The sequence below is a fragment of the Stenella coeruleoalba genome (assembly GCF_951394435.1).
Source record: "Stenella coeruleoalba genome assembly, chromosome: 2".
NCBI lineage: Eukaryota > Metazoa > Chordata > Mammalia > Artiodactyla > Delphinidae > Stenella > Stenella coeruleoalba.
In genome coordinates this window covers 141,598,612-141,615,698 of record NC_137147.1, presented here as the reverse complement: position 1 = coordinate 141,615,698, position 17,087 = coordinate 141,598,612, and the positions used below count along the sequence as shown (strand labels likewise).

Here is a 17,087-nt window from a genome sequence, read left to right as displayed (position 1 = left end):
TGAGTGCATCACTTTTGCAGTAAGGGGGAAAAATTATTTAATTACAAAAAAAAAGAAACCTTTTTGCACAGCTCTTTTTGAAAGTACAACTAAATTACTTTCCTAAAAATAAAATATCTGACATCTTTAAAAAATCTATTTTTTAATTCAGTAATTGTGCTAGGCTGTTTCCCAAAGATTTATTTTAAATTATGCTCTTTTCATCCATGGCTAATTTTATCAGTGCAAAAGAGTCACTTACCATACTGTTATTGAGATTCTTGTCAACTTTGCAGAATGTGTGTGGTGGACTTTCTCCTTTACTGGGTATAATAATACATATGTCTGTAACAGCCAACGTATTCTGAGTCATGTTTTCAGAGGCTCTTCGGTAAGTGATATAAATTCTTTGTGATGAGGTACTGCCGCTAATATTTGCAGGGCGTCCGTAAGGAGTACTCTGGATAACTTCACACCCCTGTTTCAATCTTTCTTTCCAGTCATATAAAACCCTAAAAAATAAATAAAATAAATTAGTACACAATTACAAAGCACCTGCAAATATGAAAGGTAATATTGTCAGGAATCATAAACTGATCCTTAAATGTAGCAGATATTCCAATTGTACTGCAAGTTTGAATGCACCATCCCATATAAAATTAAAGAATAACTGGGAACTTCTCTTGTGGCACAGTGGTTAAGACTCCGTGCCCCCAATTCAGGGGACCCCGGGTTCAATCCCTGGTCTGGGAACTAGATCCAACATGCATGCCGCAACTAAGAGTTTGCATGCCACAACTACAGAGCCAGCGAGCTGCAACTAAAGGAGTCCTCAAGCTGCAACTAAGGAGCCCAAGTGCCGCAACTAAGGAGCCTGCCTGCCACAACTAAGACCCAGCGCAACCAAATAAATAAATATTTTTAAAAATAAAATTAAATTAAATTAAAAATTAAAGAGTAACTGTTTTCCCTACCAAAAATTAATAATGTAAGGAAAATTTATATTAACCTCTGTTTATTGACATAAACCACAGAATAGCAATTTTGTGCAAAGGTACTTATTTTAGCATTCCATTTAAGAGATAGATAGCTAGATAGACAGATGGACAGATAGGTGTATGTATGTACGTATGTCTCTAAAACCAAGCATCATCTTTAGAAAAAGCAACCTTGTATTTTGACCAAAGTTAAAATTTTACAAAAGGCTCCTTGCCATACAGTAGAGAACTTGCTTGCACACTTTTACCTCCAATATTTCCTTCAGCTTTAAGAGAGAGTTTTAAGGCTTTCAAAAGAGTAAATGACCTTAAGTCTATCTTTCATCAAAAGTACAAGTGAAAGTTTCCCCCTTCTCCTTTATGGTAAAATCATACGTTTTTAATAAAGGACAGGCCAGGCACCCATTCCTTAAGTTTTCTAAATACTATTACTTAAAGTACTCTGGAAAACAAAGAAAACATCATGCTTGAATAATATTAGTTTATTCCCTCACAGAATTCACTAATATGTACTTTAATGCTAAGTCTTCGGCATTAGCAAAAAAAATTAAAGCCCTATTATATTAAATGTTTATTTGTTATAAAAATTATTATAGAAGGTAATGTCCCCAACATCAATCAGTATTCCCTTTTATAAAATCCCATTATACAAATAAAATTTAGTGTAAAAAATTGGTCAAATTATTTCTTTCTAATATAATTTTTAATTTCCCTTTTGTCTCAGCTGTCAGCAAACTTAAAAATTTTTTTCTTTAAACATTCTATTTTGAAAGTTTAGAGTGAAATTTGATGCTTAATCATAGCAGCTATGTATATCCCAATGTTAGCCTAATTGCTTACTCCTCCTCCTCTTGATCTTGCTTTTCTGTCTTGTTTTTTCTTAATCCTAAAAAATGGCATTGTCAAACTATTATATATAGAATGGATAAACAACAAGGTCCTACTGTATAGCACAGGAAACTATATTCAGTATTGAGGTAAACTATAATGGAAAAGAATATAAAATATATATATATGTATAACTAATCACCTTGCTGTAAAGCAGAAATTAACACAACATTGTAAATCAACTATACTTCAATTTTAAAAAATAAATAAGTAAAAAAAATTTTAAAGGCATTATAACAGAGAAGTTAGACATATCTGAATTCGAACCCCTACCACCTGGTACCAGCTGTATTATCTTAGGCAGTTACTTAACTTCTCTGATCCTTATACTATTCAACTATAAAATTTAAAAATCTAACTCATAGGATCTTGGCAGAATTAGATGAGAGTACAAGTAGGGTCTCCCAAATAATGTCTGGCGTACAGATGTTCAACTGAAAACAAGAAAAGAAAAATACAACACACAGAACAACAAACCACTATTTACTACCTCAAATTCTTAAAAGATATGGAATATAAGTACATTTTATATATAAGCTACCTATTTTCCTTAATCAGGTATTGTGCTGTTGCATATATTACTTGTATCACTATTTTTGATTTTTATATTGTTGGGTAACTTTTCTTATCTATTTAAACTATAAGCTTAGTTTTAAGGCAATAATGATGTTATATCCTCCACAATGACAAATATATGAAAATAGCCATAAGAGTGGTTAATTTATTCATTCCAGTCCAAGTCCTTTCCTGTTGGAGAATCCTTCCTATGCCTGGAAAATTCCTCATCTCTAATTTAGGCAGCTCCAACACCTTGTCTAACAAGAATCTGCAACATTCCCTTCATTTTATTTGCAAACTAGAACTCTGACAGTGATCACTGATCATAGGAGCAACTTAACGTAATCTTTTAAAAATAAGGTCTAATAGCTGGCTTATTTTCCCAAATATGTAAACTTCATATGAAGCAATATTATACCTGTTCTGAAACCCACTTAAAGTTACTGTAATTAATTCATGAATTAACACAATAAAGACTGCGTTTAATATAACTTTTATCAAACATTAAGTAATAGAATTTTAAAAGTAGAAGAATGTTCAGGAGCTCTTCCAATTCATCCTATCTCCCCTTAGGTATGAGTAAACATGGCTATTCACTTTCAGACTTAATATATTGGGAGATGGAACTTTTATAGCCCTTCTACTGATGTTAGTAGGGACATTGCTATCGTCCTTATTTTTAACCAGAATATTTTAAGTTAAGCCTATCCCCTTTTGCAACAGAGCCATGGAAACAAGGAAGTTAATCTTCATTCCCTATAAACCCTTCATCTATCATGAAGACATTATTAGAGCTACTCTTAGCCTACCTTTGGCCTTTTTCTTTCAGTTTTTCAGGGAGAATCTTCTACATAAATAAATACATATGTATACATATTTTTACATTTATATATTCCTCTTTTACATATATATTCCTCTTTTTTTAAAAAAACCCAATCGTTGCAGAAATTGACAAGGTGATCCTAAAATTCATAGGAAAATTCAAGGGACCCAGAATAACCAAAACAATTTTGAAAAAGAACAAACTTGGAAGACTCACACTTCCTAATGTAAAAACTTACTACAAAGCCACAGTAACTAAAACTGTGTAGTACTGGATAGGAGAGACATACAGACAAATGGAATAGAATTGAGAGTCCAGAAATAAAGCCATACATTTATCACCAATTTTTGAAAATGGGAAAAGAATATTCTCATCAACAGACGGTGCTGGAAGTGGATATCCATATGCCAAAGAGTAAGGTTGGACTCTTTCCTCAACATATACAAAGATTAACTCAAAATGGATCAAAGATCTAAATGTAAAGGCTGAAACTATAAAACTCTTAGACAAAAACTTAAATGTAAATCTTCGTAACTCTGGATTAGTTAAAGCCTTCTTAGATACAACACCAAAACATAAGCAACAAAAGAAAAAAATACATAAATCAGATTTCATCAAAATAAAAACTTTTCAGCTCCAAAGGATACCATAAAGAAAGTGAAAAGACAACCCACAGAATAAGAAAAAATATTTGTAAACCATTTATATGATAAGGAACTTACATGTAGAATATATAAAGAACTCCCAAAGCTGAACAATAAAAAGACAACCCAATTTAAAAATGGGTAAAGGATTCTGAATAGACATTTCTCCAAAGATATATAGATGGCTAATAAGCACATGAAAAGATGCTCAACATCATTAGCCATCAGGTGAATGCAAATCAAAACTACAGTTAGATACCATCTCATACCCACTAGGAGAGCTATAATCAAAATGATAATATAAAATGTTGGCTAGGACTGGCAGAAATCAGAACCTTCATACACTGCTGATGGGAATGCAGAGTGGTACGGTAAGACACACTGGCAGTTCCTCAAAAGGTTAAACACAGAATTACCATATGACCCAGCAATTCCACTCCTAAGTACATATACAAGAGAAATGAAAACATGTCTGTATGAAAACTTGTACATTAACATTTCCAGTAGCATTACTCACAAGAGCCAAAAAGTAGAAACAACTCACATGTCCATCATCTGATGAATGGATAAATATATTGTGGTAGACCCATAAGATGGAGTATCATTCAGCCATATAAAGGAATAAAGTACAGACACATACTACAACATGGATAAACCTTGAAAACATTATGCTAAGTGAAAGAAGCCACCCACAAGGTAACCATATACAGTATGATTCTACTCATATAAAATGTCCAGAATTAGGCACATCCACAGAGACAGAAAGTAGACTGGTGATTGTCTACAGCTGAGGGAGTTAGGGAGAATTAGACAGAAACTATAATGAATACAGGATTGTTTATTTTGGGGGCATGATAAAATGTTATAAAATTTATTGTGGTGATGGTTTCACAACTCTATAAATATACTAAAAACAACTGAATTGTATAATTTAAATGGGTGAGTTGGATGGTATGAATTATAACTCAGTAAAGCTATTATATGAAAAGGGAGCCCCAAGTTCAACACAATATCCTAAATAAGGCACTAATTTACCCAAGATCCTTGTTTGATGCATACAGACTTAAGTACCCAACTATAATGATCATTATAACCGATCCTTAAAAGCCACCTTTTTCTCATACTTTAAAAACAATAAAAAATGTTATGAGCAGGATAATACATTAATTTCTGATATTTTCCTACAAATGTTTTTCAAATTATCTCTTTTTTTTTTTTTTTTTTGCAGTACGCAGGCCTCTCACTGTTGTGGCCTCTCCCGTTGCAGAGCACAGGCTCTGGACGCGCAGGCTCAGCGGCCATGGCTCCCGGGCCCAGCCGCTCCGTGGCATGTGGGATCTTCCCGGACCGGGGCACGAACCCGTGCCCCCTGCATCGGCAGGCGGACTCTCAACCACTACACCACCAGAGAAGCCCTTTTTTTTTTAAAGATTTTTTTGATGTGGACCATTTTTAAAGTCTTTATTGAATTTGTTACAATATTGCTTCTGTTTTATATTTTGTTTTTTTGGCCGCGAGGCATGTGGGATCTTGGCTCCCTGACCAGGGATCGAACCCGCACCCCCTGCATTAGAAGGCAAAGTCTTAACCACTGGACCGCCAGGGAAGTCCATCTCCTATCTTTAATAGAAAGAAACTCAGACAAAAATGCTAGAACCTGTAGAATGAAGAGACACTGAAAAGATATAAGGAACACAGGAAGAGAATACAGGATTCTGGATATAAACGTGTCTATTTTTCTAAAGCAGCCATGTATCTATTAATAAACAAATTGAACAGTTAACTTCAAAATCTATAAGGTGTATTATTTGGATCAATAATTCTTTTAAAAAATTACTTACCCCAGATCTGTAAGTGGAGGCTTATCTCTTCCTCTTCTATAGCAAAGGAAAATCTGCGGCCCCACAAGACTTCCATTATTGAGATCAGCTGACAGTCCAGTTGGGGTAACATCAATACACGTGTAATCCCATGGCACTTCCTCCCCAAGAGATTTAATAATAACTGAAACATCTGTGATAGGTTCTTTTGGTTTAGCTACTTTATGACAAGCATCATTGAAGTGAATTTCTTCTTCAAGAGGCTTTGAAACATCAGTTAATCCTGCTACAACAAAGTAGTCAGCAACACGAGGCCCCTTATCTTCAATCATCTTCCATTACAGAAAGTTACATCTGAAAGAAAAGTAAAAGATAGTATTCTTCTGTAATAAGTCAAATAAATATTCTCCTATGATAAGTCAAATAAACATAAGTGGTTTGTGTACAAATAAGAACAACAAAAAAAAAGTGCACTACCTCCCTGATTAAACACGCTAGTATCACACATTTCACTTTCATATGTTAAAAGTATGCTTTTTAAAAAAAACAGGACTATATTTAGCATTATTTTTTTATTATAAAATTAATGCATAAATTTCCATTTTTGGCAATATGGAAGCCTAGATTACCTAAGTAGACAACAAAAAAACACACATTCTTTTAAATGCATAGACTAACTTGTAAAAATGTAAGGGGAAATTCCCAGGGCCCCAAAACAGTGAGGAAACCAAAATGCCAGAATGCAGTATATAAGCTCATACTGGGTGGGAGAATTTGGCTGATCTCCTCAGTAATCAAGGGGCGTGTATTTTTAAAAGGTATTACAGGGAAAGGAGACAATGCTTTGGGACCACGTAAGATAGGGGATTAGAACTGAGACATCTGTATAAAACCAAGAGCCTCAAAGAACTACATCCCCAGTTAAGGAGTGGATTTTAAAAATCCATCCACTGGTACAGGGAGATAATAAAGTTTGCCTCAATCTGAGCCCTACTTTGGGGGGAGTAAAAAGTCTCTTCTGAGAATGTATAACAACAGGCCTACTCACACTTGGATCTGAGGTTTGATCTTAAGCCATCTGCATGGTCCCAGGATGCTCCAAACTGAGATATTAATGATAACTGTGTTCCCAGGCTAGTGATAGCCCTGGGGAAGCAAATGCAAAAGTTCTAGAGGGTACCCTCAACACAGGTTTTCCACAGATAAAGCCCTGTTGAAGATGACCTCCTATTCTAAAATTATAAAACACACAAAGAAAAATCCACCCTGAATGAGTTTCAAAAGATACAAAAAACAGAAGTTTTGTATCTTACAAAACTTTTATTTCAAAACAAATAATAAAAGTAGGGCAACGATTATAACGGTAATGCATGCTTATAACAAATACAAAGAAAAAATACACAAAGTGGAATTCATCGTGTATTTGCACTTTAATAGCAAAATCTCCTTCAGTTGTCTAGTATCACTTAAACCTTATTTGTTTCTTGAACTAGGAGAAGACATTCCCACCCCCAGCCCCTGCCACAGTACTGTCATTACTTATATAAGAATTATAGGAAAAAAAGTTTAACCTAAAACAGAAATTTCCAAACATGTGTCTCATGTTAGACTTAGTTCCAAAAAATTCAAAGAAAGGATTTTATGGACAAATATTGTACTGTATATTTATAATATATATTAAAAAAATTAAAGCCTTGGAAATCTTTTGATAAAGGTACCTGATTAACTTCCCTTAATCCAGGATTTCCCCAGTCTATTTGAACAACAAACCCTATTTTCCCACTTAAAAACTAGAAAAAGCCCTCAGAACATGCTTTATAAAATGCTATTTAAAGTAAACAGCCTTCTTTTGTAGACTATAAAATACCTGGAGGCAAAGAAATTCTTATGTAATATACTTGTTTATAATATAATTATCACCACTTTCATCATAATCCCAAAATTCATTTAATTTTCTATATGGCTAATGTCATGAGTTTTCAGAATTCATGCCACATTTTTTGGAATTTGTATCCATTGCTTAAATATACTCTACATTCTCACTCTTTGCTTAGAAAACACACCTAAAAAAGGATCGAATGTTCCTACTTGTTTTATTTAGGTATATATGGCTCCTATGTAGCAATTCCCTTACACATAAGATTTCTGCACAAAACGAACGGCTTAAACTTTTCAGAAATCCCTACTGTCCCAGACTGACAGTAAAGGAAAGTAATAAACCTGTTCTCCTGGAAAACTGTTTAACACTGATAGTCACTCTCAGCTGACGGTCTATTACAGGTGTTTTACAAAAAAACAGCTGACCATCTATCCATTCTTTTAAAGTAGGAAAACAAAGCACTTCTGTATTTAACTTATTTTCTTCATTAAATAGTGTTTGAAAATAACTCTTCAATGGCTGCACAGTATTTTAACGGACATAACTTATTGTTGATCATTTATTACACCTACTTATTTTGCTAATAGTTTTTAAATGCTAAGATGAATAACCTTGAACATAAACCTCTGGTTACAACTCTTATTTTTTTCAGGATAAATTTACTGAAGTAGAATTATTGGGTCAAAGCAACACATACACTTACAGCTTCTATAAGTGTTTATTTGCTTTTCTGTGTGCATAAATTTTAAATTATAAGCTCTTGATAGACACGAGTCTTAAAAATTACCTTAGTAGAGCACTTTCCTTTCATCATAATGAAGAGATTTAAATATTCTCCTTTTTCTTAGACTCTAACTTCGTGTTATTTAAACTAAAGTGTATAGTTACTATTACATACAATAAAGTTTTATGTCTTGCTATGCAGAAAGAAGGGAAAGAGAATGGAAATAGTACTATGGTGAAAACATATATATGTTTAATAGGTTCTTTTGAAAGCTACTACCTTAGCCATTGGAAATAAACAGCTATTATATGAATAAGCAGATATTTGGGGAAAAACTATGAAAATTGTTTTTGTTACATCTTCCTGGTTTACAAATCTTTATCATTTGATCTGATTTGCAGTTGAATACAGTAAATAACTACTAAAAGGGAACAAGTTAGAGTTCTTCATCAATACATATAAGAGCAATCAATTTTAAAGTGGTGATAAAATATTCTTACTTTTATTGACAGAATAGTAAATTATATATTACTCAGTTCCCTTAACTTGTTGTTCTTATTGTTGTTTTCCATTTATTCATTCGGGTGTGGAGAGTGGTAAAGAAGGTAGGCAAAAATATCTGAAGGCACTCACTGGTGACAAAGCATATAATGTCAAGAGCACAGCTGGCAACATCCCAGGTGACTTCTAGATCTAAATGCTCTTTAATTCTCTCAGAAAGAGTCTATAATACTGAAAATGCACCTCTACTTTTTATTTTAAATCAACTGTTTTTAAAGTAAGTTTGAGGTTTAGAAACTAGGGGGAAGACATTGTTACAAATTACAAGGCAGAGATAATACTGAAAATCTTTAACACAGAAATAAATAATGAATAGTATTTCCTAACAATTTCAAGAAACGAAGAGACTTCCACTGGAGTGTAAAAGTTACAATCCTCATGGAAGATACTAAACCTATATTAAGACAAAATGCCTTATGTTGGTAAGAGCCAACAAAAATTACTTGGAAAGAGCATCTGAGGAAAGCATTCATAGTCATGTACAAAACTTGGACTTTTAGCGTAGTACATCAGAGCAAAAACCCTTAACAATTAGGAGGTAAATTTCTTTTCTTTTTTTTAGAAGGTAAATTTCCTTAAATTCGTTTTGGAAATGGGGGGGCCACACAAAACAAATATTTGATCCAACAGTTCTCGAAATAATCACAATAGTATAAAACCCTGAAACAACTTTACTAAAGTTCAAGTAATAATACTACATCATTAAGCAGTTATTGTTTTTTTAATTCCTCTTTGTTCAACATGATACAGATAATTTAAGGAGTTAGCTCATAAGATGTTTACAGAAATCTTCTTAAAATTTCAGATACCTACTTGGCTAGTATTTCATTTCAAATTACATCTGTTTTCTTTGAGATTAGAAAACAAAAAGGATGTGCTCTCTATTCCTAAAAGGTTCATGGGAGCGAAAATGAGAAATCATTACAAGAGAGCTCTTACCTAATCAGCAACTAAGGGAGACTGACCTGTTTTTCTCCCTTTCTATCTCTGCCCCATCAATTCAGATTCTTTTTTATTTCTTCCATCACTCCATTAGGTCAAGTAGTAAAGCATTTGCTACCTAGGCTAACTCTAAGGACAAGAAAAGGCAAGAGTGGAAATCAGGGATAACATTTTAAAGATATATGAAAAACGAATCTGAACATAAATTTTGCAAAATTATATACTATACTGAAATGGTAAAAGGAGCAAAGTCTTTGAGATAGGGCCTAGTATAGTCATAAACTCAAGATTATACATGAAAACGGTTGATAACACAATGGACCAGTTCAACTCCCCCTCACTCCAGTTCACTTCAATAAATAAGCTAGAAGAAATTTTCTTTCTTTTTTAAAAACAATGTAATTCCACAGTTAAAAACCTAACCTAGCTCATCTTTTCTTACATTATCAAAACTAAGCTAGAGACCTTCATTCCCATCTTTTTCTAAACTTCACCTCTCATTTTTCTTCCAACCACGGTAATCTATCCACTGTCCTTCAAATACAGCTTTGCTCCTTCCCTTTGATGATACACTGTTACCTTTTTCTAGTCAATATATGTTCATCTTATTTTTCAAAACAATTTAAATGGATGTGGATTTTCATTTAAACTTTATGAATTGTACAGAACAGTAGAAAGAAAAAGAAATTCTATAATCCCATTCACAATAATAAATCTGGTTTATATTTAACAAAGTTTCCTAGTCTTCTACTTCTATATGCAGTTACAATATAGAATATAAATATTTTTATTTTATTTAAAAAGCATTAGTCTAAACTGTTATAATCTTCATAATTATACTAAATGACTGCATAATATTCCATCAAATAGAAATATACACTATAATCAGTACCTCATTTTTCCTTTCCCAGCTAGTACCCAAAGTATGGTAGGTAGGTGCTTAAAAAAAATTTAAGTGAATAAATAGTTCACTTTATAACCTTCCTCAAGTATATTATACTAAATGTAATGTCTTTTTTCTGTAATTCAGAGTCCATTTTCTGAACCCCAACTACCTTAAATACTATAGTTTTTGAATGTACGGTAAACACAGATAAAACTAGATGATTTGAGTCTAATTAACCATCAGGGCCTTGGGCGAAATTAGAAATTTACTGAATAAGTAATTGATTCATTCATTCCATGAATTTTTCATAAATACTTTTTAAGATGTGACACTATTCTAAGAGCCAGTGACGATACTGATGAAAGCTAGCCTCTGCCTTCAGAGTTTCTTGTTTAGTTTTATTTTTCCACATCTCTTTCTATTCCTTTATTCCACCTCTAGCCATCTTTTCTCCTACCACCCTTCCAGATCCCAAGTGCCTGCCTTCACCCTGCACAAAGTTTTTCTTTTTTTAAAAAATAAATTTATTCATATTTTATTTATTTATTTTTGGCTGCATTGGGTCTTCGTTGCTGCATGCAGGCTTTCTCTAGTTGCGGAGAGCGGGGGCTACTCTTCGTTGCGGTGTGTGGCTTCTTATTGAGGTGGTTTCTCTTGTTGCAGAGCAGGGGCTCTAGGCGCACAGGCTTCAGCAGTTGTGGCATGTGGGCTCAGTAGTTGTGGCTCATGGGCTCTAGAGAGCAGGCTCAGTAGCTGTGGCGCACGGACTTAGTTGCTCCGCAGCATGTGGGATCTTCTCAGACCAGGGCTCGAACCCATGTCCCCTGCATTGACAGGCGGATTCTTAACCCCTGTGCCACCAGGGAAGCCCCCAAAGTTTTTCTACCAGTTTCTCCTGAAAGCCCCATGCAGAGAAGTGACTCCTACTTTGTTGTTCCTTTCCCCATCTCCTTGAAAATTGGCACTACTTCAGCATCAGTATTCTACGGAGATTTTGAAAGGAAAGAAATCTTATTTGTATATCATATTTAACAGTAGGTTTGCTTTCTTTTAAAAAAGGTTTAACCCACCCAAGCCAACTTGAGTTTTTTTTTCTTTTTGCATATTGTATCTACTACAATATGCTCCTTGCTTTTTTTTCACTTGAATTGTTTTTTTTTTTTAAGGTTTATTTACTTATTTATTTATTTGGCTGCATCGGGTCTTAGTTGCAACACGCGGGATCTTCACTGAGGCGTGCAGGATTTTTCGTTGTGGTGTGCAGGCTCTTCATTGCAGCGTGCGGGCTTCTCTCTAGTTGTGGCGCGTGGGTTTTCTCTTCTCTAGTTGTGGCACGCAGGCTCCAGGGTGCGTGGGCTCTGTAGTTGTGGTGCGTGGGTTTCAGAGTGTGTGGGTTCTGTAGTTTGTGGCATGCGGGCTCTCTAGCTGAGACACGTGAGCTCAGTAGTTGTGGCACACGGACTTAATTGCCCCGCAGCATGTGGGATCTTAGTTCGCTGACCAGGGATCGAACCCGCATCCCCAGCATTGGAAGGTGGATTCTTTACTACTGGACCACCAGGGAAATCTCCCAACTTGACTTTTTAAAAGTAAGTTTTTAGTAACCCAAATTGATGGACTATGTGGGGCAAATTTCTTAAGCAAGGGGGCACTTATTTGTCTTCTAGTCTACTCTGGAACCACTTCCTCTCTCAGTATCTATTCCCGAGCAAAAGCCAACAACAAAAAAATCAAAACACAGCTGTGTAATTTGAAGGTTCCTTTTTGAAAGATTGACAATTTATATTAAAAAAATTAAGATAGGAATAATAGACCTTTAAAGGGGAAGGATCTTTTCCTTAGTGATAGTCTTATCCTTTATTTTATAGCCAAAGAAACTAAAGCACAGAAGATGGCTTACTTAAGGAGACCCAGCTAGTTAGTGGTAGAGCCTGGACAAGAACTCAAGTCCCTTAAACCAGTATTCTTTATATTTGGAGATGCTGTTTCTAATAAATGGTGTTCAATTAATACTGATCCAGGGCACACTTAAAGCATCTCCTTTCAGTAAGTTATTTTGTGTCACTTGTTACTCGTAATCGTTACTTGGTGAATATATGCCAAATTCTTATTAAGACATCTAGTAAATTAACATTTCACTATGTTTATACAGAAAACAGCTAATAAAAACAAATCGAAATGAAAAAAAAAAAACTACTTACACATTACTGAAAGTCTCTCTCTGAAAATGATGCCAGATCTCAATTTGTGAATTCTGCAAGCCTTGGAGTTTGAGAAATACTGTATTAAAAAGAATAAGAATTAAGCTTAAATTAATTCCAATCAAATATTTCCCCCTAAGATGCCTGTGGATACTTAGAAGTCCTGTTAACAATGATAATTTTCAAACAAAATGGTTGCATATATTGTTTTCACATGGTTAAAGAGTCAACAAGTAATTTTCATATACCAGCTCCTCCAGAAAACACATTTCAGTCCAGAATAGACACATACTTTTAAAAAAAAAAAAAAGCAAATAAGGGGGACAAAGAGAGAAAACAAAAAAATAAGTAAGGGCACAAAAGACTAAATGTGTACAGGAACAAGGAGAAAGAAAAACATGCCTATTTCTTAGGCATTATGTATAGTATCTCATTCCTAGAAGAAAAATATAAGCACAAGCACAAGAGGAAGAAACCATAGCTTTATCCAATACTGAATATCCACTAATAATGGGGAAATAGCAACAACAGCAGACACCAGATTTACCTAACTTGGTTGGTGCTTGGTGTGTGTCTGGGAAGTAGGAGAGGAGTGGGGAAAAGGCCAAAATCATTTGAGTCAAGATTTGATTAAAGTGTCTTAGAATGGAATGGAGGGTGAAAAGAATGAATGAGAAGTAACGTAAGTACAATCTTATTACATTTTAGATTGCTAAAAATGGTTAAAATAGATATATACGTTTAAGAAACTAGGATAACACTCCATCTCAGATTCACTGAGTATTTTCAGTCAGTAAATATGGAGTGGTACATATATTTTTCAAATATTTCTAAAATCTTATTGCTGACAGGCAGCAAAGAAACAATGTAAATATTGACCTGCTGAAACATTTTTTAAATTCACCATCAGATTATCACAAAAATGTTCTAGCTGAAATACTCTATGTATGTAAAAACACTTGCAAATTTTGAAAACTACAGCTCCTATTTTATTGATAGAATATCAGGCTTGTTTTGATGCAATCATGAATTGTGAATGTAGTATATAACCAATTCCAAATAAATTTTCTGCTACATTGAGTTTCTTAATATAGTACAAACATTTTGTTTTTGACCATGACTCTGTGCTCCACTAAACTTAATATTTGTTTGTTACTCAATAAACAAAGCAATGGGGCTTCCCTGGTGGCACAGTGGTTAAGAATCTGCCTGCCAATGCAGGACACACAGGTTCGAGCCCCGGTCCGGGACGATCCCACATGCCACAGAGCAACTAAGCCCGTGCACCACAACTGCTGAGCCTACACTCTAGAGCCTGCGAGCCACAACTACTGAGCCCACGAGCCACAACTACTGAAGCCCGCGCGCCTAGAGCCTGTGCTCCACAACAAGAAAAGCCACCGCAGTGAGAAGCCCTAGCACTGCAATGAAGAGTAGCTCCTGCCCACCGCAACTAGAGAAAGCCCGCGTGCAGCAACAAAGACTCAACGCAGCCAAAAATAAATAAAATTAATTTATTAAAAAAAAAAGTATTTTGTTCAATGTTGAAAGTTTTAGATTTACAGCAGCATTCACAATATGCAATGTTTCCTCTTTGACAGTATGAACTTCCAAAACCTTTACTTTGATTCCATGAATTGTATGAAAAAATTGACCCATTATTAGAATTAACTGATTTCCCAGTACACAGATGAGACTGATATAAAACTGGCATCACTTAAGTGTTTACAAAGTTCTTCTGTTAATGGAGACAACACATCACAGCTACTGCTTCACTTTCCATACATGCATAAGAAAACTTGCAATAAAAAATGCATAAATCTATTTGGCAGAGCATCCTTTGATGTAAATGGAAAGTCATGCTCCTCAAAGTGATACGTCAATGTGCTTCCTGCAGCTATATATGTTAAATTATCTTTCAGCACAGACCCCTTTAAATTGCTATTATTTTTAATTGAACTTTTTATTTTGAAATAATTGTAGATTCATATTCAGTTGAAAAAAATAATAGAGATCTGGTATACTTTTTACCCAGTTTCTCCCAATTGTAACATCTTGCAAAATTATAGTACAATCACAGTAGGGATATTGATATTGATGCAATTCCCCTATCTTATTATGTTTTCCCCAATTTTACTTGTATTCATTTGTGTATATGTGTTTGTGTGTGTGTGTACTTAGTTCTATACAATTTTATTACGTGTTGCTACATGTACTTATCACCAAAGTCAGGATACAGAACAGTTCCATCACAAGGATCCTTAGTGCTGACCTTTTATTTTTTATTTAATTATTTATTTAAAATATTTACTTATTTGGCTGTGCCGGGTCTTAGTTGTGGCATGCGGGATCTTTGCTGCCGCATGCAGGATCTTCATTGCGGCATGCGGGATCTTTTTTAGTTGTGGCACACAGGATCTAGTTCCCTGACCAGGAATCGAACCGGGGCCCCCTGTATTGGGAGTGCAGAGTCTTAACCACTGGACCACCAGGGAAGTCCCAGTGTAGACCTTTTATAAGTATGCCCACTTCCCTCCTGTCCTCCCCCCACTGTCCCTAATCTCTGTGGAGTGGTATATTTTTACCAGAGAGCACATAGGGCCAATGAAAGGAAAAGACAACTCTCTAAAAGCAATACCCCCTTACAACACAGGTGCAGAAACAAACCAGAGAAAAAAGCATATACGTGTGGAAAGACCTGTTGGTCACATTCACTCAGCCATCTGGAACACTACATTTGAATATGATTATACAAACATAAATGCACAGACATACGTATGCACGCAAAGATAGGGACAGAGAGTGATCATCTACTAAATCACAATAAAAATCAATCCCCTTGGTTCTGAGATAAATTCTCCTATCATGAATAAATTCCAGACTGGAATCAAGAGGACAACATAAAATAATGCTACAGAACAACTACAGTGGGGATTCCTACATGTATAAGAAAATAAAAATGAGTCTTTTACTGTGTTCAGAGGTAAACCTGCCCCTCCCCCAGAAATTAGGTTTGAACTAAGGTAGCAGGGACTTCCCCAGTGGTCCAGTGGTTAAGACTCTGAGCTTCCAATGCAGAGGGAGCAGGTTCCATCCCTGGTTGGGGAACTAAGAGCCCACATGCTGTGAGGCGTGGCCACCAGAAAAACAAAACAAAACAAAACAAAACCTGTAAAACTGATATTTTAAAAAATAAAGAAAATAAAATAGCTGGTATTCCCTTGAGAAATGGATCTGGTGTAGAAAGAACAGGAACAGACTAGAAATAACTGAAGGTTAATATGCAGATACCTCTTGTCTCTCCAGACAGACTATAAACAATTCAAAGGCAGGAACTCTGTCTTTTATTTCTTTTGATTCCTCACATAAATTATAGGCGTTATAAATACATGGTAGGTGTATAAATATTTATTAAATAAATGAGGTCAGCACAGTAGGAAAAACATGTGAAAGTTAAGACACCACAGAATCATAGGATTGTAGAGCTAGGAGGCTCCTTGGAGATGTAGTTTCAATCCTTTTTAAATGAAGAAATTGAGGCATAAACATTAAACAGCTTGCCTAAGACCAAATACATCAATTTATGACTCAACTCTCATAGATTTTAATTTGGAGTTCCTCTATACCATACTTCAATTCAAGAATGAAAGAGAAGAAAGTAAGTCCTTGGGGAGCCCTGTGTGTTAATTCGTGAATGTGGGCTTTGATGGACAAAAAAAGTTAACAGGTAAGTGGGAGAAGTTAAACTGGCTGAAGAGAGTGGGGCAATTGGCAGGTAAGAAAAAGAATGAATGACTAAAAATCAGAGAAAAGAGTAAAACAGAAAAGGAAAGAAGTTGAACAAAGAGATATGGCAAGAAAAGTAATAAAAAAAGATGAGTAAAAAAATAGTGCAGAAATGGGATGGAGAAAAGTGAGAAATGGTTAGAGAGGTATGGGGAAATTGTATCCAGGGAATTTTTTTTTAATTAATTTATTTATTTTAGGCTGCGTTAGGTCTTCATTGTTGCACGAGGGTTTTCTCTAGCTGTGGCGAGTGGGGGCTACTCTTCGTTGCGGTGTGTGGGCTTCTCTTTGCCGTGGCTTCTCTTGTTGTGGAGCATGGGCTCTAGGCATGCAGGCTTCAGCAGTTGTGGCTTGCGGGCTCAGCAGTTGTGGCTCACAGGCTCTAGAGCGCAGGCTTA

The 17,087-nt window shown here is 35.1% G+C and overlaps 1 protein-coding gene across 9 annotated transcripts in view; it reads right to left on the bottom strand.

Annotated features, from left to right (window-relative positions):
• Positions 1 to 17,087, bottom strand: part of DENND4A (DENN domain containing 4A) — a 131,367-nt gene that overhangs the window by 89,517 nt on the left and 24,763 nt on the right. For 6 of the 9 annotated variants that reach the window (XM_079914334.1, XM_079914339.1, XM_079914338.1 and 3 more), the window contains exons 2-4: positions 12,904 to 12,982; positions 5,732 to 6,064; positions 242 to 491 (exon numbers count right to left, since the gene is read on the bottom strand). In XM_079914334.1, the coding sequence (XP_079770460.1) occupies positions 242 to 491; positions 5,732 to 6,042 (561 nt within the window). In that variant the 5' untranslated portion in view covers positions 6,043 to 6,064; positions 12,904 to 12,982. Of the gene's footprint in view, positions 1 to 241; positions 492 to 5,731; positions 6,065 to 6,758; positions 7,136 to 9,813; positions 10,005 to 12,903; positions 12,983 to 17,087 lie in introns of those variants that run through there. The other 3 variants (XM_079914336.1, XM_079914335.1, XM_079914337.1) reach the window with 3 other exon arrangements.